Here is a 24,735-nt window from a genome sequence, read left to right as displayed (position 1 = left end):
TCAACAATCTGACTCTGACTTCTCCTGCACCCCGCAATAAAATAAACAGCGGCCCGGCCCTTCACTACGTTCCGTGAAACAATGAGACGCCTGTACATGTCCCCATTCGGCGACTTGCAGAGCGGTGGTGATCTGGAACTCCAGACGTTAGGTAAACAGAAGCCGAGGTTAAGCTATACTCGAAGGATGATACACTGCAGTCCTCCTGCGTCTGCTCCGGTAATAAACCGTTGTGCCGGTCGATCCGTTGTAGATCAACAAATGTGAAATAGATGTTCTTGGATCAGGGGGTACCTAGCCAGGTTGGGAATTACCCAGACCCAAATCCTCTGAGGAGGTCAGTAGTGTGGTCACTCAGCAAATATTTGACATCATCACCAGCATATCAAAGTCAAAACATAGTCATTTCCAACCACCCCATCGTAGGGCAGCAGTATTATATTAACTTGATATTTTTCTTCCCCCCATCACCACCTTAGAATCTCATCCTTCCATCGGTATCAAACCCCCTTTCCACATCTCAATATGCTCAAAGATACAAGAAAAAGGGTATCAAAAGTGCTGTAACTCCCTTCTCTTTTAGGGCTGGCATTTCCTCTCCTTTCTCTCTTCCTCTTTCCCTCTCCTAAATTGTTCATCGACATCGTAATTCTTCATCATCTCTATCCCTCCCTTCCTCTAAATATGGTTTCCCCCCTTAAATCAGCTCCCGCCTCGCCCCCCGCATGAAAAAGCTGAGTGTATATGTGACCCGAATCTCTCGATATGTCCAGAATAAAAGTTTGCAATATAAATAGCAGTAAATGTTGACTGATTCCTTCTTTGCCAACCTGACTCAGGTTGGTGTCGGGAGGATAGTGTTGATTCGTGGTTGGTGTGGGCAGCCGGGAGGGAACAGCAAGTCGACTGCGGTATGCGAAAAGCACGATGCATTGACGCCAGACCTCTGGAACTTGTGTAATCTCATCTTTTCAATACAAGCTGAATGTTGCCCAGTTTCCATGATAAGTTTCGTATATTCAAAAGTCGTCCTAGGCCTTTTCTCCAGCGCTAGCCAGCAGCTTTTCCAGCTCATTGTTCTCCTTCACCAACTGGTCAATCCACACGTGTGTCGCGATGAGGACGCCAGCCTTGCTAAGATTCTGGTTGATGACTGTCGGCACGATTTGGTTGAGCTTTGCAAAGCCATCCTTGATAATGTTGCGGCGCTTCTGTTCGCTCTTGATGTGATTCTCCCGCTTCTGTGCCTCTGACAGGTTCTCTCGAGGCGGCTTGGCTGCTGTTGACTTTTTCCGTTTCCCGTTGGCTGGGGGAGTGGCGCCGTCTTCTACGGCAGAGGCGGCGATAGATGGCTTTCGCCTCTTGGCGGTTGGCGGCGACAAGGCCGACCTAAGTGGTGACGGAACAGATACCGGAGTCTCTTGGATGACAGAGCGTTCTTGCTCCTCGTCTTCGTCGTCCGAATCCGTCGACTTGTCGCTTCTTCTGCGCTTTTTCAGGGCGCTCGATGAGCCGTCGCTTTGTGGTGGATTTGGTGAAAGGTCGGACGTCTTCAGTTGTAGGGGTGATATTACCCCGTTCGTTGTGGTTTGTGGAGGGTGAGATGCTGCCCACGGCTCAGGACTGGGTGCTCGTGTGGGAGCATTGCTGTGGTTTCGTTGCAGGCAGCTCAAAGTTGCCAGTTGCTTCGCGGCGATGTGTTCTGTTGATTCTCTCTCGTGCCTCGGAACGAAATGTTGGGCGTTGCTGAAACCTGGATCGGATCCAAACAGGACCTCCACCGTTCGTGATGGTCTCGCTTGTTGAGAATGGGATGGCCCAGCATTTGAAGCGAAAATGTTGAAGCTGTTGGCATCTTGGTGCAAGGGCATTGGTATCCCGTGAGAGGGCATGAACTGCAAGTTGGTACGGGGGGACTGCTGCTCAGATGCCGGGAGCAGAGCTGTTGCGGCACTCAGGACATCGGCCGATGGCTGGCCCATCGGGGTGGGAGCAAAGTTGTTGCTGCCGTGAGATGCATAATGAGGACGGATTGGAAGGGCCGAGTTGTACTGTTGCATGGGCTCCTGATAAAGCATGTTGTCGGTGTTCACTCCAAAGTTCAACTCATGACCGACAAGCAGTTCGTCTGACCATTGCTCCGAGTGCAGACCTAAACCCTCACCCCATGATGTTCCAGGATTGTCGCTCTGAAATACTCCAAAGAATGATTGCAGATAATCGGTGCCATCTTCACCGAGAAGACTCTGGCCCGAGATTTCGAGGCCACCGGGATTGGCGAACAGGTCTGGATGGTCTAGTGTGGGATCTCCGTTCGGATTGTTAATGTCGTCTGGAAACAGGCTATTAGTATTCTATGATCCAACTCTTTTTTGCTCCTTGAACACCTACAGCCGAATAGAAGACCGCCGGGGGGGTGCGTCGGTCCCATCGTGTGCGGGCGCCGGGCCAGGAGCATATCCGCCAGCTGTCAGGCAAAAAGGACGGTATGCGTCAAGACCTCGAAGCTTGTGTATTGTGCACTGCTGTCTCGGTGCAAGCTGCCATCAACCGTTGTGAAGTGGCGTTGAGCTGTGGAGGTGATGATGATGGATAGCTAGCTGTTGGGAGCTTGGAACGTAAACGAGACACGTCGCTCGCGTATAGCCGTGGCAAAGGGGCAATCGTCACGTCGTAGGCAGTATAGCAATACCACTGTAGCAGTGTTGAGCTAGAAATATGGGCGGATGACACCGATGGCGGCCGTGATAGTAGAATGCTCGTGGTGATGGTGGTGGTTCGAGTGGGGAGCCAAAAGAAAGAGGCACATGCAAAAAATAAGAGGGCCAGCTGGGTTCTTCAGGACGTGCAAACAGGGAGACGGAGAGCTGCAGGGAAGTATTTCTCCAGTTTCACAGAAGACCTCTCTGGTGCTAGCGTTGTGCGGGGAAAGAACAGGGGGTGGCCCTCTGTTCCCGTCGACGGGCTGGGTCCTGACGGGGATGACTGGACAGGGGGTGATCAGGGGAGAGGTCGAGGTTGAAGTCGAGGTCGAGGTTGAAGTCGAGGTCGAGGTTGAAGTCGAGGTCGAGGTCGAGGTCAAGGGGAGAAGTAAGTGGTAAAAGACGGACAACCAAACAATAACTGTTGTTGAAAGGAAAGAAAATGAACGATGATAAATTCAGAACTTCCAGGCAATCAACTACAAGGCTGACAAGAAGACTTTCAACACAGGAAACGGAAGACGGGAAAAGGAAACCTGACGAGGTGCTTATGTGTGATGGATTTGATTTGGGGTTACCTAGTAGTTCAGCCCTTTACCAAGTACCTGGAAGTAGTTGGCAAAGTGATGCTGCCACCAACCAAGAATGTGTGTGTGATGGGTGTCGTGGGATGAGGAGATAGTGCAGGAGTTCAATCTTGAAAAAGGAGCCTCGGGAATCCCAAGACAGGCGGGGTGCTGCATCGCTTGCTTTGATTCATGGCGCTAAGCCCCTTCCGGAGTGAGGCCGCTGCGGGGCTCCCTTTTCCGGCAAGGTCTCATCTGCTATGTGAATCGTGCATGACTTGCATTCGCAATTAAACAACATATGCTTTAAACAGAGAATCACATGTCTTTTTTCTTCACGCTCACCACCAGAGTCTTGGCTTGGCTGGATGGCAGCAACGTTTTCTCAGATTTTCTGAACAACAACAACAACAAGATGCTCCATCAGACCAGTCACCAGTTACCAGAGGTCACCCGGACTGGAGTCGCATTCCCAAGGCCAAATTCACCTCTTGGGTGGGTAGCATGGTGTCCGAGCTGAGCAAATGCATTGCCCGTCCTCATCTCGCCCTGCTGGTAGCTCCGGGATTCGTGCCTGATTATCATCGAGTTCAGACATCGGTACGGAGTAGTGTAGATCTCGATGGTTTCCAGAAGTGTTCTCCTCCGCATCTTGGCAGCCCTTCCAACCGGGCCTTTACCGGTTCGCTGACCGCACATTCAACCCTTGTACCTTATTCTGCAAACCATCTTCAAGAACTGGGATAGAGATTACCTCGTACACATCCTTCAGAGTGTACAGTACTTTGTTGATATCTCTGCCGTCCTATTTTCCAGAGATTCAGACGCAACGTTCGAGAAGCATCGCTCTAGCTCGTCTGGGCGCTCAATCCTGTCATCAAGGCCACCCCCCCAAAACGGTCACAGGGCCGAGATCGCGCTGCAGGTCAGCGTCATGCCTTCACAGCGAGATCTGCCGACAGGGATCAGGGCGATGCTCGAATCCCGAACCAAATCATAATTTTGACAGACCCTTCCGAGCAGTCTCGTCCGTTGTCAGCGTTTTGCGTCCCGCTCTGTTCCGCCATGTCCGTCCGCGGGGTCGTGTGGTGACCGGTATTCGTAGGGTTCGGCCAACCGACCGAGGCTCACGGGAACACGCCCGACCTCAGGGCGGGTTGCCAGCGTTACATCAACGCTCGAACACGTTCTTCATGTGCAAAAAAAAAAAAAAATAGCTTTCTGTATTACCACATCTTGCCATTGAATATCACTTTTGGGAGGGGGGGTTATTCAGCTCGAGTTTCTTGTGTTCTTTGAGCCCTTCATTTGGTTGGAACTGCCGCCGCTGTGGTTGTAAGACCGAGTCTGGCCATATTCGGTGTCAGCGTGTCACTGTACCGTGTCGGATATCTCATCTTCCAAAGTCACCAAACACCGGCCGTCTGGATGGCACCACCAGCAAAATCCTCTCTGCCGGCTTCGCCCGCTGCAGCTCCGTCTCCGTCACTTATTTCTGCGGCATCACCATCCTCAGCGGCGCAACTGATCCAATCCATACCCCCATGGAAGCATAGAAGAGGATGGGATGCCGGCATTCCCCCTATTCTCCGGCCGCTGGTGCGGGCTTACCTCTTGGGCTATGCAAGTACGGTAGCACCGAGACTTGCCTCGCTGCTAATTCAGCATCTGACGCGCCTGTTCAAGAAACACTACGACACACCAAAACAAGAGGCATCATCAACATCAACAAAACAGCAGTCAACCGACACATTCCTTGCGTCGCTCATACGCACACTCAAGGGGGGTTTTGATTGGCACAGGTTCCCTACATTCTGTGCGCTGCTGGCAGGCGGAAGCACGTTGCTTGAGGTGTGTAACATATATGCAACCTGCACTCACCTCGAATTGTGACCACACCTTTTTCTCCAAGACATGCATAGACATTTCGGAGATGTTACCTTGCCTCGACCTAACTAGCCTCTCATACAACCACCAGCGTAGCTAATGATCCGGTGTCAACACATTAGGTGCCATTGAAAGCGGCATTTGACCGTCTCGCCAAGAACCTACCTGACATTGCCAAAAGAAGGCAAGTTCACTTTTATCACTATCCGTTGCTCTCGTCATAGGTAGTACTTCCACTTACACACATCACACACAGGCTAGCAAGGTTCATCGCCTCCTTCACCTCAGCCTACCTCTCCCTCGCCATCCTCCAATCCAAACCCACCTCCTCCTTCACCACCACCATCACCAACCTGGACGGCACCACAACCCAAACCCCCCTCGCCGGCCGCACCCTCGACCTCACCCTCTTCGCCCTCACCCGCGCCATCGACGTGGTAATCGGCACAGCATGGAACCTCCACCGCCAGCGCCGCCAGGCATCCAATAAATGGACCCGCCTCGAATCTCTCATCTCCACCGTCACCGACCCAGCCATCTTTGCCCTTTCTTCCGGAATGGTAATGTGGTCCTGGTTCTACTACCCCTCCTCCCTCCCCCGCGCCTACAACAAATGGATCGACTCCGCCGCCGCCGTAGACAGCCGCCTGATCCAAGCCCTGAAGCGTTGCCACGACGGCACCCTCCGCTACGGTGAGGAGACGGGGCAAGCGGAGTTGCTCGGGTCGATGTGTAAAGACTACAACCTGCCAGAAGTGTGGGGTGATCCGGCCAAGTCGATCCCTTTTCCATGTGAGATTGTTCACATGGGCTGTGGACCGAGCTGTGAATACCATGCCCTCTCCCGCTTTGTCAGGTCGTTCAAGTGGGCTATGACGACTTACTTGCCGCTGTCCCTGCTTCTCGCCTTGAGGAACCCAAGCAAAAAGGCGTTTAGACGGGCGGTTCTGTCAGCTGCTAGGACGTCGACCTTTTTGGGGACGTTTATCACACTTTTTTATTATGGGGTGTGCTTAGCCCGGACGAGGATCGGGCCGCATATTATAGGGAAGGGGATTAAGGAAAGGAATATGATTGATGGGGGGATTTGTGTGGGCACGGGGTGTGTGCTTTGCGGGTGGAGCATTTTGATTGAGAAGGTGGGGAGGAGGAAGGATGGGGGGTTGTTTGTTGCTCCGAGGGCGATGGCTACATTGCTGCCGAGGAAGTACGAAAAAACAAAGGAGTGGATGGAGCGGGTGGTGTTTGCGGGGAGCACGGGGGTTGTTTTTACTTGTGTGCTGGAGGATCGGGGGAGGGTGAGGGGAGTTCTGGGGGGGTTGTTGGCTGGGGTGTTGAATCACTGAGGTGTGTAAATTAGGGGAGGGGGGGGGCACAAAAAAGGTAATGTGTATGATTACTGTCTGGTGAGGGCGAGAAGTGGCGTGGCATAAGATAGACGATACCTAAGTGTGTACGACAGGATACCTATGTTCAAGACTGGTCATAGCAATATATTACTCTTGACAAGTAAAGGGAGCTGTGGGCTGGGCATCCACACCCACACCATCATGGTGCCATGGTTATTCAAGGGTAGAGGCATGGCACGGTTGAACTGAACCCTAGTTCTTGACCCATTTCATAGTCGTAAGAGCGGAGCGAATATATCCCAAGATACGCCACCCCTTACCCAGCGGCGCAATGCCCTTACCCCAACAATTCTATTCTCATCCTCGCCTCACCGACCTCACCGCTTGCCCATAAAAATTGGCAGAGCCATAGTATATACCCCTACAATGTAGATCTACTCTGTTTTTACCTTTACCCACCCTGCGGCTCAACCCAACCCTCATCCAGCTCATGCCACCGCCCATGAGCCTCCACCGCAAAAACCGGAATGACACAGCCACAAAGCCGGCACCTCACGCCATCCTGCTCATCTTCCTCCTCGACCCATTCCACCTCGGTGTCGTCACTGGTATCTTCGGCCTTTTCCTCCCCATCTGGGGGTTCATCAGCAAAAGCAACGCCCCTAATCTCCTCCACCTCCCTCTGCCTCTGAAATGCAGCCATGATATCCCCTCCCCGGCTGCTTTCCTTCGCCCTATCCATGTTGGTGACACATACGTTGAGCAGCCCGATGCAGAGTTTACTCTTGTCCGGATTCAAACTGTGAAACAACGGCATCAACGTCCCCTCAACCAACCTCTCCGCAATACTTTCTGGCTCAATGTTGAGATCAAAAACGAACCTAGGCAGCACAGCCGATTTGGATACCCGACCGTGGTTATACTCAAACTTATCCCACTCCGACGGCGGATGATACGGTCGGGTTGTCAACCTCAGCGTCTTTGGCTGTGCCAGCCACCTCCCCTTTCCCACACTAGTTGGTACTGGCGATATAGGTGGAGTGACCGCATCAACATCATCCAACAAATCAACATGCATCCGCCGCAGCAGAGAGGTAGTAATCTGAACCAAACCCGTCCTGACCTGCGACAGCTGCGTCAAACCGCGATAGGTATCCTCAATGCCTATCTGCCTCGGCACATCCCTTGCCGGCTTGACCTCTGAACCGTCAATCCCGTGGAGCAAAAGCCAGACTTTCTGGCCTATACCCTTCTCCCCACCACCACCGCTACCGGCCAACAGCCGTTCAAGAGCGAAAGGGGAGACGGCCGGGTTGGTTCGGGCGTTGTGAACGGTCAGGTCGTCGTCGTCGTCGTCGGTTTTGAGTAAGCTTTTCATGGCGGTGATGGTTTTGCTGCCAATGCCGGGGATTTTCCGAAGAGGTAATGGGTCGAGGAATGGGACGGGACTGTGGGAGGAGAGGAGGGTGGTCTGGTTGCGTGGCTTGTTTCTATCGCCAGCTAGCTTGGCGAGGAGCTTGTTGGTGGATATGCCACAAGCAGAAGTATACCCCAGACCTTCTATCTGCTGGCGGAGGTAAAAGGCGAGGTGGCTGCCGAAGAGGAGCCTCAGCCTCAAGCTATCCGTGCCCTCATTTTCGCGGTCAGAAACAAAATCTGGAGGCCAGACACACCCCTTCACCTCCCGGGCATCAAACGCAAACCCCCTTTCCGGATCCTCCCTCGACAGACAAAACCACGACTCCTCCAAGCAGTGATGATTCACCAACCCCAGGTTGTAAGCCACGACATCAGTCACATCCAAGAAAGCCTCATCCAACCCCAACCTCTCCACCCTCCCGTTCCAAGAATAGGACTTTAGCAGGGAGTAAATCTGCTTGGAGACATCCCTGAAGGGTGACAGGTCCTCCCCGTCTGCCAGGACAAGGTCGGGACACAGCCTCTTGGCCTCCTGGATCCCCATCAGCTTCTTCACCCCGTGCTTTCTCGCGACGTAGTTGCACGTGGCAAGGATGGACTTTTGCTTGATGCCGAGGGGTACAGACTTGAGGTGGGGGTTGGCGTTTTCAATGCACTGTGTTTTTTGCACACTGTGTTAATGGGCTGGTTCAAGAATAAGCAAAGGGGACGGATCGGAATGAAATGTGAGCAAGGTTACATGTCTATTATTATGTATGACGACGCGGTAGGATATTGAATAATAAGAGGATTTCAGAAATTTACATGCCTGTGCGTAGAAGCAATCTAGATCCTGGATAGGGTGCGGGTGAAGGTGTTAGCTGAGGTTCCGGAAAAGGTAACCATTTTGATATAGAGGTAAGGTTAGACATCCACCAAAACGGGAAGGACGAGAAAAGACAGCACTGTAGGGGACGGAGAATGAAATGGCCACTTACAAAATGCAGGATGACCCGGTCGTCTCCTTTTCGGCGTGGCGCCTTCCTCTTGGAGTCCAGGTTGTCCATGTCCATGTCCATGATGTGTGTGTTGTTTCTTTCTGTTTCGTTTTGTTTACATTTTCGTCATCCTCGAGGATAATCAATCGAGGGGTTTATCGTCTTGGTAGTTTCAATATTCCCTAAACCGACATGCTGGGACAGGATGGCTAGCGTAGTGTAGCTCAGCTTCTGGGGTCGTTCTATTTTAATCCCCCGCGCTTTCCCTCTTCAGTACTGGGCTTGCCCTGCTGTCCACCCCAACACGTCCGTGCACACCTGGAATCTGGAGAACAGGCGGACACCGCTCAGACGGAAGGTGGGGAATCGGCTCCACAAAAAGCGCAAGAGCTTAAAGCTTCTTTTAAAGGATCTGAAGGAAAAAGAAGAATCCTGGACAAAAGGGAACGGAATGTTTGCTATCCGACCGACTTTTAGAAACATTCTTTTTTTTTTTTTTTTGTTTTGCAGAAACCGAATCCAGCCGGGCGTCCCGTTCGCCTCAGTTGGCAAGGGCCCGGCTCGGAAGATCAAATTGAGTGCGTTGGAGGGGGGAAAGGGTTTATTTTGGGCATAGCACGTGGACGGCGTCAAACTTGGTTCTTTCTCGTCTAGATCTGTGTGACACAGCTGGCTGACAGATTTCGTTGTACGGTACCTCCATGCTTACGTACTTTACTCCGGTACACACCACTTTACGCAGTCGGTCTGGAGAAGGGCAGCCAGCCCAGCCCAGCCCAGCACGAGATCCGATGGCCCGCCCGGTCATAATGCGGGAGACCCTGGTGATTATTTGGGGGATAGACGGACGGAGGACAGCCCAAGCCTCGCCTTGGAAAGGATTGGTACTAATTTCAATAGGCAAACATCTTTGGGGCTGTGATGACGGGGAAAACATTCTAGAAGAGTAGTGTACGAGGCGGTGGGATCCTGAAGGAATGGCTAACTAACAACAAGAATCAGGACTCACCGTATCCCCAGGGGGACGCTTCTAAAAAGAGAGGAGAAAAAGAGAAAGAGAGACAGAGAGTGAGAATCATGGTTCTTGAATAGACGCGATGTGACTTGGCCTGCATGCGCTCTGCATGCGGTGTCGGCCGCTCTGATTGGGTCGTTGGGCGCTTGCGCCTGCAATATGCATCTGGTGTGCCAACCACTAGCAGCCCAGGTTGAGGGACACACACGGCCAGAGAAGAGGAGTTGATCGCGTCTATACTTGTGCCCTAATGCCGCATGCGCATTAGTCCCGAACACCCCCGGTCTGGCGCTTCCCCCCTTGCTACCCCCACCCTCTCTCTCTCTCTCTCTCTCTCTCGCTCTCGATGACTGTTTAGTGTACTCTATACTATATAGCCGCCCATCTCCCGTCCGCGACTGAGATACCGGATCTCTGGCTCACCCACACAACTACCGTGTGCGCTTTGATATCAGATCTGCCGTCCCTTTTCCAGCTGGCTTGGAATTCGGGATTGTCTAGAGGAAGGAAAGATGGCGACATCACCACAGAGCCCACCAAAGAGACCACGCCTCTCTCTTCAAATCACAGCCATCGCCAATGGCCCCAGTGTACGGACATCGAGGAGGGTGGCGGCAGCGGTAGACATGAAATCGCCCACGGCCTTCAACACACTGTCAAACGTCTACGCTACCGCTGTCGACCGCTCAACGCCGATTCAAGAAAACCCGCCAACGGCTCTGCTGAGCGGTAGGCCAATACTGCGGCTCCAAACCCAAACCCAAGATGCCGCGCCAGCAACAGCAACGGCAGCAACCGCCAAAGCCAGGCACACCCCCTATTTAGGTCCATATCTCGACACACCTCTCACTGCGCAGCCACTATCCCCCGCCATCGCCATCAGCCGCGAGGTCCAATTCCCCAGCGCCATGACCGCCACCCCCCCATTATCCGCCCAAGCCCAAGACGCAAACGCTCGTGTCTTTACCTTTGACAGCACTAATAAGCCTGGTCTCCCATCACGGCATCAAAATCAGTCTCAACAAGAGAGCACCGCTCCAGCTCCATCATTGCCATCACAATCCCTCAAAAGAAGAACCAACACCTTGCCAGCCAACATGACCCCCAAGCTCCCCTACACCCACCCCCGGTCTCTACGGTCCATCCTCCGCAACTCCCCCTTGCCACCATTGACCACCAACCTGTCCCCCTCCACAGGGCAGAACATTTCCCCCAGGCGGACCTCCCTCCGCCTCCAAGAAAGAGCCGCCAGGCGCGTGGCGTATAACTCACCCCTGGAACAAACGATAACAACCCACAAATACACCCGATCACATATTGATCTCCTAGTAGCCGACGACGACACCACCCCCGTCAGCCCCTCCGTCACCTCTGACGAAGGCGACCTTGACAGTAACTCCACAGTCTTGGACCAAACCATGGCTTACTCCAACCTGACCCGCGACGGGGGGCAAACACCGGGTCCGTTTGAGGAAATGCGACGTCGCATGGCCGACATGAGGGCCAGCACACCCACTACTTCCTCCTCGTCAGCTTTGTCGCCTACTTCCACAGGCGGCATCAGGAAAAAGGGCGGGAAAAGGAGGGAGAAGAAGAGGAGGTGGGTCTGGACGATTGGACAGGACGAAGACGGGGAGGAGAGTCTCCCTTCTTCTTCATCAACCACCCCAGCAACAGCGGTACCAACGCTGGCGATCCCAACAGCAGGGAAAAAGCACCCCCTGGCTGCCTCGACTACCGTCCCTGTGATTGCGCTCCCGGCTCCAAGACCAAGGAGTAGACAAACAAAATCAACAGTCGGCACGAACAGAATGGGGATGGCGGTTGCTCCTCCTGCTATCACACAACAACAACAACAACAACAACAACAACAACAAGAGCAACAACAGACCCGAGAGGAGAGGGAGCCAACCCCCATCCCTTCTTCATTGCTGCCCATCCCACATTCAAGCCCGGGTTCTTGGTCCAACTCATCAGGGTACTCGGGGTATTCCTCCGACGCGGATATTTCCATGCCTAACCAGCAACAACAACAACCCTACCTCTCCATCCAAACAACTGCTCATCATCAACTATCCTCTGCAATGGCGATCGAGCCCCCCACTCCCAGCGTGGAATCCATCGCCTCGTCCACCCAAGACAGCGTGTTTGAGCATACAATCGGGTATTCTTCGAGTTTGAGAGGATCGATCAGCTCGGCTGGGGGCGGGAATGGACAGGATGTGGAGATGAGCGATAGTAGTTCTTTTACTTCTGTGGAGGAGCAGGAGGAAAACAATCATTATACCTACCAAGGGAAGGGGAGAGTCATGGTGAGGGGGGAGGATGTGGAGATGGAGGAGGGGACCCCGACTATGACTGCTAGGCCGGTGGGTGCGCCGTGGAGGGTGGCTGAGGGGGGGTTGATTGCCTAGGTGAGAGGTTGATTTTTTTTTGGGGGTCTCTGGCATCAGGATTGGGAAGAGATGGATTGGATTGGGAAGGGCTGGGAATATGTATATGATGGACATGAACATGATGGATATGATGGGAATTGGATACCAAATAATCATGTGTTACAAAATCTCCCGAGAGGAGAGGAAATCTAAAATGAAATACAAATTTGCATCAATACCACACTGTTCTCTCTCCATTTGAGTTATCCTGAAAATACACGTCGAGATGATCCTCAACCCCCTTCAGTATATCGTGATCTCGGTTGACACCCCCCCGATCAGATCCCACCACCCTTCCCCTCCAAAAGATCGGTAACACAGATCCCCGTCCCATCTTTTTCCATTCCCCACAACTTCCCAAGCTGCGTGTTTCTATAGCATGAGCCTTTACTCCCTCCCACTTACATACTCACACGTTAAAAGTGGGGCCCCATGACATCACCCAACCCAAACCAACCACAACCACAGACGTCATACATCTCCATCCCCCCCAAAACCCATCCATTCATCTCCTTTCCCTCCATGATCCACCAACCAGGATACCTACCTCTCATCCTTGCCTGTTCACTGATTGTCTTGTTTCAAAGCTCTTTCCGGTGGTGTAGGGCTGTCACATATTTCTCGTGCTACGTAATAAGAGCAGGAGGAGCTTCCCCCTTCCCGAAGCTTTGTTGTCATCTGAAACTCTCGTACTCGCCTGAGAAACCTGAACTGGTGTGGCCGGGAGGGGGAGCTGCCTATGATATAATAGTCGCTCTCTCTCTCTCTCGTTGAGGCTGAACGCCCATTTACATTACATAGCAATTTAATACCTACCTACCTACCTGTCCTCCTTACCTACCTTTCCACTTCCCCTCCCACCCACCCTTCAACGTTTCATGCAGTAGGTTACTCCCACCTACAGCTGCTGCCGTTGCCTTTCTCCAAGGGTACAACCTGCACCCTCTTTAGGATTCATTGGTCGACGTCAAGTTCAATGATAGACGATTCATTCATGAATAACCAGCAACAATGAGCAACTACCAAGCCCACCAATACCCGGTAACGGGCCAGCACTACTCCGGCACCAATCGCATCCCAAACATCAAGCAGTTCGCCGAAAGCCTCGACCGAGACAAGAAGAACCGAGACAAAAAGGTCGAAGAGCGCGAGCACCGCCTCCGCCATGGACCCGTGCAGCCCCAAGCCAACGGCGGCGACGTTCAAGATCACGTACCCACCCACAGCGCCGGCAAAAACAGGCGTACCGTGACCGACCCCGTAACGGGAAACGAAGTCGAAGTAGTAGACATCACCTCCGACCATGTCAAGAACGCTGCCGAGCCCAAGGTTAGTTTCCCTTTTTCATCATGGTGGTACACAGATGGAGGCCGTGCTGACACACAAAATCCGCCAGTTAACCGTCCCCAACGCGAATCTGAACAAACCCACAACCTTGGCCACATCACCGGACCAGTCCGGCGAGGAATACCGAAAAGCCCAAGATGAAACCGCCCCCCCGGACCCCGTCCACAAGGGCGCCACCTCAGACGTGCCCATCCACGGCGAGGCGACCAACGTGCTCTTCCACCCGACCCCGAGCATCAGCTTCGAGGGAATGTTTGAGAGCATCGAAGCCCGCGCCAATGTCCTCTGCGCCGCCGTCTTCTTCGGCATCGTGCTCATTGGCAAAATGTTTGGTGGCTCGCTTTGGGGTCTGGTCCCGTTGGCGGCTGTCATCAGCTCGGGAATTTTCCTTTGGGCCAAGGACCTCATCAAGCAAGGGCGTGCCAACGAGTGGGCGGCGGAGAAGAAGAGGGGAGAGACCGCCGTTGTGAACCTCATTCCGGAGAGTGTTGAGTGGTTGAATACCGCGATGGGGCTGATCTGGGGCCTGGTGAATCCCGAGATGTTCGCCGCGGTGGCTGATACTCTGGAAGATGTCATGCAGGCCTCCGTTCCCGGTGTTATTGAAAACGTCAAGGTCAACGACATCTCCCAGGGCAGCAACCCGTTACGCATTCTCAGTCTGCGAGCACTTCCCGACTCGCACGTAGAGGACCTCAAGGAGGATATCCGGAAGCAAGATGAAAAGACCAAGGATCCTCAAGAGATGGCGGCCGATGAGCAAGGAGGTGACTTTTACAACCTCGAAGCGACTGTTGCATACCACTCTTTGCCATCTAGTGGTGATGTGTCGAGCAAAGCGGCCAAGAACATGGGCATGCAGCTGATCTTTTACCTCGGTATCAAGGGCCTCTTTGGTGTTCCCTTCCCCATCTGGGTCGAACTGAACAGACTGGTCGCCACCGTTCGTTTGAGAATCGCACTGGCTCCTAACCCGCCCTTCATCAAGACCCTAAGCTTTACTTTGATGGGCTTGCCCAAGGTCGAGGCGAGCTGTGTTCCCCTGATCGAAAAGGGGGCCAACATCCTCAACCTGCCCCTCATCTCCAACTTTGTCAACTGGGCCATCGCCACTGCGGCCAATATGTACGTCGCTCCCAAGTCAATGACACTGGACATTGGCAAGATGCTTCAGGGTGATGCCATCAAAAAGGAGACAAATGCCCTGGGAGTCTTGTACATCAAGATTCACAAGGCCATCGGATTGTCAAAGCAGGACAGGCGGGGCTCCGAGGGTGGGGGGTCGGATCCGTACATCTGTGTTTCCTTCTCCAAGTTTGGGAAGCCCCAGTATTGCACTAGGGTCATCCAGGATGATCTGAACCCCATTTTCAACGAGTCCTGCGCTCTCCTGGTCACCCCTGACATCATTAAGGCGGACGAGCAGCTTAGCCTGGAGCTCTGGGATTCAGACAGAGGTTCGGCTGATGATGTCGTCGGCAAGGTGGAACTCTCGATCCAGGAGCTCATTCAACACCCGGGCAGGATGTTCTCGCAAGTCTCCAAGCTTAGGGGTGTCAAGGCGGAGAGCAGCATGCCTGGTGAGCTGTACTGGGAAGTCGGTTACTTTGACAAGACCAAGTTCAGGTCTGCGCTCCGAACGGACGGCAAGGACCCCAGATTGCCCAAGGCTCTGCAGGACCACAAGGATCTGCAGGACGACAAGGGCGCTCTGGAGACTGCGGAGGAAGATGCGGTTGTCCACACCCCTCCTGACCCGCTCTGGCCTTCTGGTATCTTGTCTATCGTTGTTCACCAAATTGTGAGTCTGGAGCTCGAAGATGTCAAGGGCTCAAACGGCAAGAGAAAGGGCAGGGAGTATGAACCCGCCCGGGATGCCGGAGAGATCAAGGAAGAGGAAGGAAAGAAGCTGCCGAGCTCATACTGCACCATCTTGCTCAACGACGAGCTGGTGTACAAGACCCGCACCAAGGTGGTGTCATCCAAGCCTATCTTCGAAGCTGGTACCGAGCGCTTTGTGAGAGATTGGAGGTCTGCCATCGTCACTGTCACTGTCCGCGACTCCAGAAACCGGCAACATGACCCAATCATCGGTGTTGTTCCTCTCAAGCTTTCAGATGTGCTGCAGACCAGCAGCCAGAGCACACGGTGGTACCCTCTCGATGGTGGCATTGGGTTCGGCAGAATCAGAATCAGCCTGCTGTTCAGGAGTGTTGAGCTCAGACTTCCACGCAACGAGCTTAGTTTCGGGGAGGTAGGCACCTTTGAGTTCTTGTCTGACAGGATCTCCACTGTGAACTACAATCCTGGAGAGAACACCAAGCTGAAGCTGAGAACTGGCGGCAGTTCTGCTTCCATCAAGGGCTCGTTCTGCCATGGCACCCAGGAAGGAAACGGCATCGAATGGGATATTTCCGGTGAAGGCAAAGCCCAGAAGGTTAGATTGCCGGTTCGGTTCAGATACCGCAGCCCGGTGTTTTTTGAATTTCACCCAAGCGGCAAGCGGAGAAAGACGGATACGTTTGCTGCCTTTTGGCTTTGTGACGTGCCGGACTCGGAGGAGAAGGACTTCAACATCCCCATCTGGAGGTGCAACAACGGCCTGAGGCTTTCGCAAAACTACATTACCGAGGAGAACTGCTCCTCTCTACCGTGCCTCAAAGTGGAGGAGATTGGCAGACTGAGATTCAGGGGCCGGTTCAAGCCGGGGACGGACCAGGACCACCTTCGCTTCGTGAGCGATAACAACTCTCGGGAAACTATTGAAACCTGGGAGGCTTGCTACGCCGAGGGAGTGAGGGGCGAGCATGTCGCTGCCGAGGTGCCTCCGCTGGTGCAGAGGCTCCACGACGAAAGCTTGTTACGGGAGCGAGATGTCTTGCGCAATGCATCTCAGGAAGAGAAGAGGAAGTGGTTGGCCAAGGACGGGACTGACTGGAGCGGTGCCTTTGGGGATGATCCGGCGGCGCTGTTGGCTGCTCGACGGAGCAGGCAGAAATCAGAGGACCTGAGTACAACTGACTACGAGAGCAGTCATTCGACAGACGATGAGGATGTTGACTTGGGTATCAACGATGCCACGCACGAGGATGGCGTTGAGCGAAGCAGCGGCGAGAGCTCGGAGAATTACACGTTCAGGACTGATAGCCGTGAGACGGGTGACAGTCGAGCGTCGATGGACAGCAAGAATACGGCCAGATCCTCGAGCAGCAAGAATCCCATTAAGCAGTACAAGGACTACAAGGAGCGCAAGCGGGATCTGCACCGTCAGCATCGGGGTCTGATGCAATGTAAGTCATTTGCACCATTGGATAGATAGGTACCTTATGTTTTCAGCTACTGACATGTCGGATAGGGAAGCCCATGCGTAACGTCCAGTTCGCCAAGAACGAGGCACTTTTTGCTGCCCGGAGGGTGACAAAGATGGGAAGCTTGAGTGGAAGGAAACCTGATGTCGAGACTGAGGTCTAGGCAAGGAGATAATGGAGTGCTACATGTCCTGGTGAAGCTGATGTGACGAGTCCATGTTTGATGATTGGAGTTGGGAAAAGAGTTTTTTTTTTTCTTCTCTTGTGGGTTTAGGGCTGGTAATCAGCGGTAAGTGTAATGAACCTATACCGAACGCTTATTCCATTGCGTGATGATTGTGGGAAGATGAGGAAGCTGCCATCTCTCCTGTTGTCAGTGGCCACCCAGATAGTTCCTGCCTTACCTGGAAGCGAGAAATCCAACGGTCTTTCCCCGATTGGATTTGAAACCGATGTTTGCGCCTTGCCACTAAGAAATCTCTTCTCTCACATTGCCGTGAAAAAAAGTTGGGCCTACCTACTACACCAAGGTAGTATCATCTCCATCTTCCTACATGGCCAACTCATTCTGTTGACATCAAAATTGACCGCTCGGAAACCAAAGGTAACCTTGAACCCAATCGGGCACGAATCTTCCCGCAACGGCAATGGAGATTGTGTGATACTGACACAAGCTGGAAACGAGCTCCAAGCTACCAAGCTGTCAAGCAGCAAGCTACATGCTGGTTCGGACCGCAGCTCGGGGGTGGTTGGTGTACGGCGTGGTGCCGGAGCCGGGATCGGTTGGTTGGGCGATGGGACAAGGATCCGCGCTTAAAATATCCAACGGTGGAGGAGAGAAGCAAGGCGTCTGGGATGGCCTCGGTTTCGATCTGATATCAATTTGTTTGTTTGTTGTTCAGCCTATCTCGCCTTGCCATCAACAATCTCGTGAGGAAGCGGAGGCGGGAGGGGATGGCAAGCTGTTATCCATCCCGCGGCTTCACGGAATCCAGCGCCGATAAGATGCCATTCTGTTGATGCCCAGCCCGTTGAGAACGGGTGGATCTCGAGATCTCGCCAAGCAGCGCCATGCGGCAGAGGCTCTGGCGGTCTCGACCATTGTCAACCAACCCCCTGGCAGTGGGAGGCACAGTGGGCGGGTGCCGCAATTATCTTTGACGTCACAGGCACAGATGGCCTTGGCACTTGGGCTCCTACCAACACATGCTTCCACCCCCACCACTGCCACACTGCCACACACCTGGTTGAATTTTACCTTACCCCCCCCTTTCAGGACCATCATTGCCGTCTTCGTCCGTCCATCTGTCCATCTATCCGTCCGTTCTGTGTGTGTGTCCTGAATCTGCTGTGTGTCGTCGACCTGCACCTGATTCGTTTCTCTCCCTACCTACTCGATAGTGAGCACCGTCGAGGTACTCCATACTCACGTTCACTAGTATCTCCACCGCTCAGCTTTGGTGGTGTGTTCAGCCATCCCGCTATCATTTCTGGTGACACAGAGGTCATCTTCACTCTTTACCGCCACTTCGCCTCCCAGCATCACACACAATGGTTGTCTTCGACGGCCACGAGTTCCAGACGGCCGAGGAATCGAGGCTCAACGAGGATCGCAAGCGCCAAAAGTACTGGAAGAAGTGGGGTTCCTATGTCGCCGAAAGACAGTGGGCTACTGGCAAGTTGCTGCACTGATTGATATTGGTCATGAATGCCTCATCTAACATTGAACTGCAGTGCGCGAGGACTACAGTGCCGATGGTGATGCTTGGAGCCGTGAGTGATCCCTCGTGTGTCATGTTACGGTGCTACCCCTCCTTCTCGTAGTGCGGGATACTCACATAATAACCGATCGGCAGATTTCCCCCACGAGCATTCGAGATCCCGCGCCTACCGATGGGGTGAGGATGGCATTGCCGGTGTCTGCGACACCCACGGCTACCAGAACATCGCCTTTGCTTTCTGGAACGGACAGGACCCCTTTTTGAAGGAGCGTCTCTTTGGCTTGTCTAACCCTCAGGGCAACCATGGCGAAAGTATCAAGGAAGCCCATTTCCATCTGGATAACACTCCTGTAAGTGCCATTGACATACCTGCACCCCAGAAACCCTAAATCGGCTTGCGCTAACCACATGTTCCTGCAGACGGTAAGACCCTTCATGCAGACGATGGAACGGCCGAAGTTTAACGCTTGACTTACGCATGACTGCAGCACTCGTACATGAAATATCTCTACAAGTACCCTCAGAAGGCCTTCCCCTACGAGGACTTGCTCAAGGAGAATGCCAAGCGAGGCAAGGAGGACAAGGAGTACCAGATCCTCGACACGGGCATCTTTGACGAGGACCGGTACTGGGATATCTTCATCGAGACCGCCAAGGAGGATGACGATCCGGATGAGCTCCTCTTCCGTGTGACTGCGTGGAACAGAGGCCCAGATCCTGCACCACTGCACATTGTCCCTCATGTGTGGTTCCGTAACACGTGGGCCTGGGGTCGCGAACCGCCTGAGAACAAGCCAGCTATCGGGGTTGCTGATGAGAATCTTCTCAAGTCCAAGCATCACAAACTCGGAGACCGCTATGTCCTTCTCTCACCCTCGCCCGGCGTAGGACCCAGCGGTGATGATGTGCACCCCGAGTTCATGTTCACTGAGAACGATACCAACTATGAGCTGCTTTACAAGGGCAAAAATGAGCAGCCATATGTCAAGGACGCTTTCCATAGGTACATCGTCGATGGCGAGAAGGGTGCTATCAACCCGGCCCAGACGGGAACCAAGGCTGCCGCATGGTACTCTTTCAACGAAGGCGGCGGTGTGGGCCCTGGAGAGTGCGCCGGTATGTTTACCTCTTCCTATCTTTTCCTCAAGAAGATTGACTGACCATCTCAAAGTTGTCCGTTTCCGATTCTCCAGGAAGCCTGAGACCTACCTCGATGAAGAGGAGTTTGATGACCTGATCGAGAAGAGGAGAGAAGAGGCCGATGACTTTTACTACCACATTAGCCCTCTGCCCATGGCCGATGATCTTCGCAATATTCAGCGCCAGGCGTTTGCCGGCATGATGTGGTGCAAGCAGCATTACCTTTTCATCTGGGAGGAATGGGCAAACGGTGACCCCAGCCAGCCTCCCCCACCCGAGTCTCGCAAGGGCATACGCAATTCTGCGTGGAAGCACCTTCACTGTGACGATATTCTATCCATGCCCGATTCCTGGGAATATCCTTTCTTTGCTGCATGGGATACAAGTTTCCACTGCATCACCTTGGCCATGATCGACCCCGAGTTCGCCAAGAAACAGCTCGATCTGTTTACCCGCGAGTGGTACTGCCATCCCAACGGCCAGCTGCCTGCGTAAGTCTTGAATCTTGCGTGTATGTGAAGTGGTTCCCGACTGATAATTTGCAGGTACGAGTGGAACTTTGGCGATGTCAACCCTCCTGTTCACGCTTGGGCTACGTTCCGTACCTTCAAGATCGAGCGCAAGCTGTATGGGAGGCAGGATCTCGACTTCCTCGAGAGAGTCTTCCAGAAGCTGTTGCTGAACTTCACCTGGTGGGTCAACCGCAAGGATGTTGAGGGCAAGAACGTCTTCGAAGGTGGTTTCTTGGGGCTGGACAACATTGGTTTGTTCAACCGTTCTGAGCCCCTTCCTACGGGCGGTACTCTTGAGCAGGCTGACAGCACTGGTTGGATGGGCTTTTACTGCCTGAACATGCTCAACATTGCCCTCGAGCTCGCCAAGCACCGCCGTATCTACGAAGATATTGCCAGCAAGTTCTTTGAGCACTTCATTCTCATCAGTGATGCCATGACCTGGAGAATGGGCCAAAAGGAGGAGCAGTCCCTGTGGAACGAGCAGGACGGCTTCTACTATGATGCCATCTCGTGGGGTGGCCCCTGGATTCAGCAGCTGCCCGTGAGGTCGCTTGTTGGCTTGATTCCGCTTTATGCGACCTTGACCTTGGAGCCTGAGCTCCTCAACAGACTTCCCTCCTTCAAGAAGCGCGTGGAGTGGTTCATGAACAACAGGTGCGACGTGGCTGAAAGGACCATGCACAGTATCCGCAAGCGTGGTAAAGGTAACAGGATTTTGCTGTCCCTTGTCAACAAGGAAAGATTGCTCAAGATCTGCGAGCGCATGCTGGACGAGGACGAGTTCTTCAGTCCCTACGGCATCCGGTCGCTCTCCAAGTATCATAAGGAGCACCCTTACTCCATGGACGTCAACGGTCAGACCTTCAAGGTCGGGTATGTTCCCGGTGACTCGGACAGTGGCCTTTTCGGTGGCAACAGCAACTGGAGAGGGCCTATCTGGCTCTGCGTCAATTTCCTGCTCGTGGAGTCGCTGCAGAGGTTCTATCTCTTCTTCGGACAAGACTTACAGGTGGAGTGCCCAACTGGTTCGGGCGATTTCATGCACTTGGGACATGTATCTGAGGAGATCCAGCACCGTCTGCAACACATGTTTGCCCGCCATGACGATGGGCGCCGGAGTATCAACGGCAACAATGATACTCTGGACTTCGACCCCAACTGGAGGGATTACCTTTGGTTTTATGAGTTTTTTGACGGAGACTCCGGGCGGGGTCTGGGAGCTACCCATCAGTGTGGCTGGACGGGTTTGATTGCCAGGATGATTCACGATACTGGGTATGTTTCTCTCCTCTCGTTCCTGGGTTTGACATGAGTACTAATCGTTTTTGTAGTGTCAACTGCCGCCTCCCGCAAACTCCTCGCACCCCGTCCGCCGGCATGGCGCACTACTTCGACGACATCCTCCATCGCCACCTCGGCGGTGCCCAAACGCCCCGCACACCGATGCTCTCCCCTCGCCTCCGTCGTTCCTCCACCAGCCGTTCCATTGCCGCCCGCAGCGATTTCGACTTGAATGACCTCAACGGCTACGACGACGAGGCGGACGGAGGATTCCCGGCCAGGAAGGGATCCATGGCCGCTCCAGGCATGGGTCAAAATGGAACCAACGGTTTGACTCTGAGCCAGAAACTGAAGGGCAGAGAGGAGGATGAGAAGCACTTGCATGCGTATATTCACCAGCAGCTGGAAAAGGTGAGGCTGGAGAGGGGGGCGGATGGGTACTCGCAGGGTGATGAATTCGAGGCTCATGCCAATGAGTAAAAGTTTGGGGAGGGAAATGAGGATGGGATAAGGTTATGCAATGGGATGGGGAGGATATTTTGCTTTTAAAGAGAGAAAATAGTTGATAGATAGAGAGGTTGATGAACGTGATGGCTGGCTTTTTGTTTTTGTAAGCTATTCAAGTCGAAAACTTTGATATCTGCGCCAGTGAAGAAGTGAAATAGGTTATGATGGGTAGGATGAGAGAGAGGAGAAGGGGATGCAGGGTGAAGGAGACGAAGGAGGAGAGGGTAGTATCCTGACATAACCCCGTATTCCGCCACCAGTTCTCATCACTCATACTAGCATCAGTGGTTTAGTGGTAAAATCCATCGTTGCCATCGATGGGCCCCGTGTTCGATTCACGGCTGATGCATAACATTATGATTTGATTTTTGTTACCTATCCTCTTTCTGAGGGATAAATTGCTGATTGCTTCAAATTTTGGCTCAATCCAACTAGCTGTTTTGCCTTTTTGTCTCGACCTGGTGTTTGCTTGCGAGTTAGTTGCGTCGTGATTAAGCAACACACATTCCATTCTGTGTAGCCTAGCCTTCAGATTGGGTAAAACTGTATGTATGTTTGGACGAGCAAAAAGTTACCAAGCGTAAGGTGTCATGTCATGCATGACAAAAATGGTCAGTCAATCTGGGGTTCGAAGAGAAGGGGAAGGGGAAAGGGGGGTGGTTATGGAAATCCATGGTTGAAAAGGCAACGGTGATTCTCCCAACCTTGATGGACATTCACAGGGACCACCTGGTTCGGAGGAAATGAGATAGATACCGGAGGAACTCTTGGTTTTGTATTCTTACAACTTCCTGAAGGCGGCGGTGGTGGGCGGGAGCATAGTTGCTGAACTGGTCGTGACTGCATGGACGAAGCTACAGACGGGCGAGAAGGAGGGCTTGTAGTGTCGATCACAAAGAGGATCACCAAGACGGCAAGCAGGTAGATATCCAACTTGTAGCAATGCGTCTATTTTCGGCTCATATGCACAGGGGGACGTCCTTCCTTTCTCTCGAAAGATCCAGACAAATGACCGCGAGCCTTTGATGTGTCGAAACTTGACCGGTCCCCTTTCACTCTCATACCCTATCCCCATCACAATCCCCTTTTCTGCACACTATACAAAGGAGCGAAAAAAAGCAAAGGGCTGAGCGGCTCATGACGGTCTTGTTAAAAAAGAGGTAGTAGTAGTAGTAGTAGTAGTAAATAATTTACAAGGTGTCAGTAAGGAGCTTGTTCATCTTAGCCAGCTTGGCGGAGACGGACAAGTCGATTGTTCTCTCGCCGACCTCGACGATGAGACCGCCGATGATGTCGGGGTTGACCTGAGGTAGAGTGTTAGTATATGGAGTGATTTACAGCAAGGGGTAAAGCGGTGGGGACATACCTGGTTCTTGACCTTGAGCTTCTTGCCCTCACCAACATACGAGGACTTGGAGACGGCAGACTCAAGGCGGTTGAGGGTCTTGTTATCGAGGGGCTATGTCATGTCACATGTCAGTACTCACCATCCCCTTCCTACCTTGTGAACAGTGGGGAGGGGGGCTCACCTGAGCAGAGGTAACAACCATCTCAACCTCACCACGAGCAGCGCTCATCAGCTCGCCAAACTTGGCGCACACACCAGGCAGCAAGCCCAAGCGGTTGTTCTCAGCAAGAGCAGCCAAAAGATTCTTGACAGTCTCGCCAGAGACGCCAGCGCTCTTCGTGAGCTCGGAAACAACGGCCGACTTGTCGGCGGCAGAGAGGGTAGGGGCCTCGAGGATGCCGACGAGCTTGGGGTCCTTCGCGAGGAGGTTGGCGAGGGAAGTCACGCCTTTGGCGGTGGGCTCGAGGGAGGAGGTCTTGACGGCGGCAGTGTACTGTTATGGCGCCAAAACCAAAATGACGCAGCTTGTTAGTGATTGTTCCTCAATTATTTTCCCTTTTCCATTTTCGTAGTTCTCCGGTGTTGTCCCATTTCCAATTGATGTATTCCCCCCCAGTGTCCAACTCAATTGCTTTCCCCCCCTTCCGAAAAGAACACCCCAGAAAATGTCCGACACCGAAAAGACTTGTCAGGGAGGGGCGTACCAGAGCAGTAGCATAGGTGCCGTCGAGGCCGAAGAGGGAGACGGGAGCCTTGACCTTCTCGTTGGAGGCAGCGGCAGCGTAGGTGCGGGCTTGGGCCTGGATGGCGCGCTGGGGGGCGGCGGACCGCGCGGCGCGGAGCACTGCCTGTCGCGAGAACATGGTGACTGTGGGATTGGATGCGGTGATGCGGACCTCGAGTGTCGTGAACCTGAGCTTCAGTTTTTAGAAACGGGGTTTGGCTGCTCGGCAAAAGAGGGGTGCCTCAGGCAGAAAGCCAGCTTCGGGCTACTGGCGGGCGGGTGTGATGGGGCCAAGAGCAAAGCTGCCGGGTGGAACCGGGCCAACCACCCACCGTCACCTATGTAACCTCCCTGCGCCCGATTGGATTTCTTGGTCTTTATACATTTTATCATTCAAGTCAATTACTTATCATTGATTCGCATACATGCATTACCCGAATGCCATATTACAAGAATCCTATTACAGAGAGACAGACATCCATACCCTGAAACCC

The 24,735-nt window shown here is 53.3% G+C and overlaps 7 protein-coding genes and 1 non-coding gene across 8 annotated transcripts; 4 read left to right on the top strand and 4 right to left on the bottom strand.

Moving 5' to 3' along the window:
- Positions 1 to 353: 353 nt before the first annotated feature.
- Positions 354 to 3,517, bottom strand: QC764_308150 (uncharacterized protein). Its single transcript, XM_062945923.1, has 2 exons — positions 2,392 to 3,517; positions 354 to 2,332 (listed from the first exon to the last, which is right to left on the bottom strand). The coding sequence occupies exons 1-2, from the start codon at positions 2,456 to 2,458 to the stop codon at positions 1,032 to 1,034; spliced, it is 1,368 nt and encodes a 455-aa protein (XP_062801963.1). The 5' UTR covers positions 2,459 to 3,517; the 3' UTR covers positions 354 to 1,031.
- Positions 3,518 to 4,696: 1,179 nt separating this feature from the next.
- On the top strand, positions 4,697 to 6,501 carry QC764_308140 (uncharacterized protein; the record flags this gene model as incomplete). The annotated part of the gene is made up of 3 exons (XM_062945922.1): positions 4,697 to 5,119; positions 5,278 to 5,339; positions 5,412 to 6,501. 3 exons carry the CDS (start codon positions 4,697 to 4,699, stop codon positions 6,499 to 6,501), a joined length of 1,575 nt encoding a protein of 524 aa, XP_062801962.1.
- A 454-nt stretch (positions 6,502 to 6,955) lies between these two features.
- On the bottom strand, positions 6,956 to 9,442 carry QC764_308130 (uncharacterized protein; the record flags this gene model as incomplete). Its single annotated transcript, XM_062945921.1, has 3 exons — positions 8,901 to 9,442; positions 8,732 to 8,755; positions 6,956 to 8,578 (listed from the first exon to the last, which is right to left on the bottom strand). Exons 1-3 carry the CDS (start codon positions 8,979 to 8,981, stop codon positions 6,956 to 6,958), a joined length of 1,728 nt encoding a protein of 575 aa, XP_062801961.1. The 5' UTR covers positions 8,982 to 9,442.
- A 985-nt stretch (positions 9,443 to 10,427) lies between these two features.
- Positions 10,428 to 12,329, top strand: QC764_308120 (uncharacterized protein; the record flags this gene model as incomplete). Its single annotated transcript, XM_062945920.1, has 1 exon — positions 10,428 to 12,329. The coding sequence occupies one exon, from the start codon at positions 10,428 to 10,430 to the stop codon at positions 12,327 to 12,329; it is 1,902 nt and encodes a 633-aa protein (XP_062801960.1).
- Positions 12,330 to 12,840: 511 nt separating this feature from the next.
- On the top strand, positions 12,841 to 17,168 carry QC764_308110 (uncharacterized protein; the record flags this gene model as incomplete). The annotated part of the gene is made up of 3 exons (XM_062945919.1): positions 12,841 to 13,679; positions 13,747 to 16,987; positions 17,053 to 17,168. Exons 1-3 carry the CDS (start codon positions 13,362 to 13,364, stop codon positions 17,166 to 17,168), a joined length of 3,675 nt encoding a protein of 1,224 aa, XP_062801959.1. The 5' UTR covers positions 12,841 to 13,361.
- A 1,388-nt stretch (positions 17,169 to 18,556) lies between these two features.
- Positions 18,557 to 22,147, top strand: QC764_308100 (uncharacterized protein; the record flags this gene model as incomplete). Its single annotated transcript, XM_062945918.1, has 7 exons — positions 18,557 to 18,647; positions 18,740 to 18,778; positions 18,862 to 19,076; positions 19,212 to 19,842; positions 19,898 to 20,357; positions 20,412 to 21,656; positions 21,713 to 22,147. The coding sequence occupies 7 exons, from the start codon at positions 18,557 to 18,559 to the stop codon at positions 22,140 to 22,142; spliced, it is 3,111 nt and encodes a 1,036-aa protein (XP_062801958.1). The 3' UTR covers positions 22,143 to 22,147.
- A 300-nt stretch (positions 22,148 to 22,447) lies between these two features.
- On the bottom strand, positions 22,448 to 22,518 carry QC764_0055750. Its single transcript has one exon. It is a non-coding gene; the product is annotated as a tRNA-Gly (tRNA).
- Positions 22,519 to 23,089: 571 nt separating this feature from the next.
- ATP5 (ATP synthase F0 subcomplex subunit OSCP atp5) lies at positions 23,090 to 24,380 on the bottom strand (the record flags this gene model as incomplete). The annotated part of the gene is made up of 4 exons (XM_062945917.1): positions 23,090 to 23,473; positions 23,536 to 23,628; positions 23,699 to 24,010; positions 24,222 to 24,380. The coding sequence occupies 4 exons, from the start codon at positions 24,378 to 24,380 to the stop codon at positions 23,360 to 23,362; spliced, it is 678 nt and encodes a 225-aa protein (XP_062801957.1). The 3' UTR covers positions 23,090 to 23,359.
- Between the last annotated feature and the right edge of the window lie 355 nt (positions 24,381 to 24,735).

This window comes from Podospora pseudoanserina, chromosome 3, assembly GCF_035222485.1.
Source record: "Podospora pseudoanserina strain CBS 124.78 chromosome 3, whole genome shotgun sequence".
NCBI lineage: Eukaryota > Fungi > Ascomycota > Sordariomycetes > Sordariales > Podosporaceae > Podospora > Podospora pseudoanserina.
Note: the sequence above shows the minus strand (reverse complement) of the source record. Positions and strands in the feature narration are given on the sequence as shown.

Coding starts and splice junctions, on each gene's coding strand:
- QC764_308150 (XM_062945923.1), bottom strand. CDS start 2,458: ATGCTCCTGGCCCGGCGCCCGCACACGATGGGACCGACGCACCCCCCC. Junction 2,333..2,391: donor CGGCGGTCTTCTATTCGGCT/GTAGGTGTTCAA, acceptor GCCTGTTTCCAG/ACGACATTAACAATCCGAAC.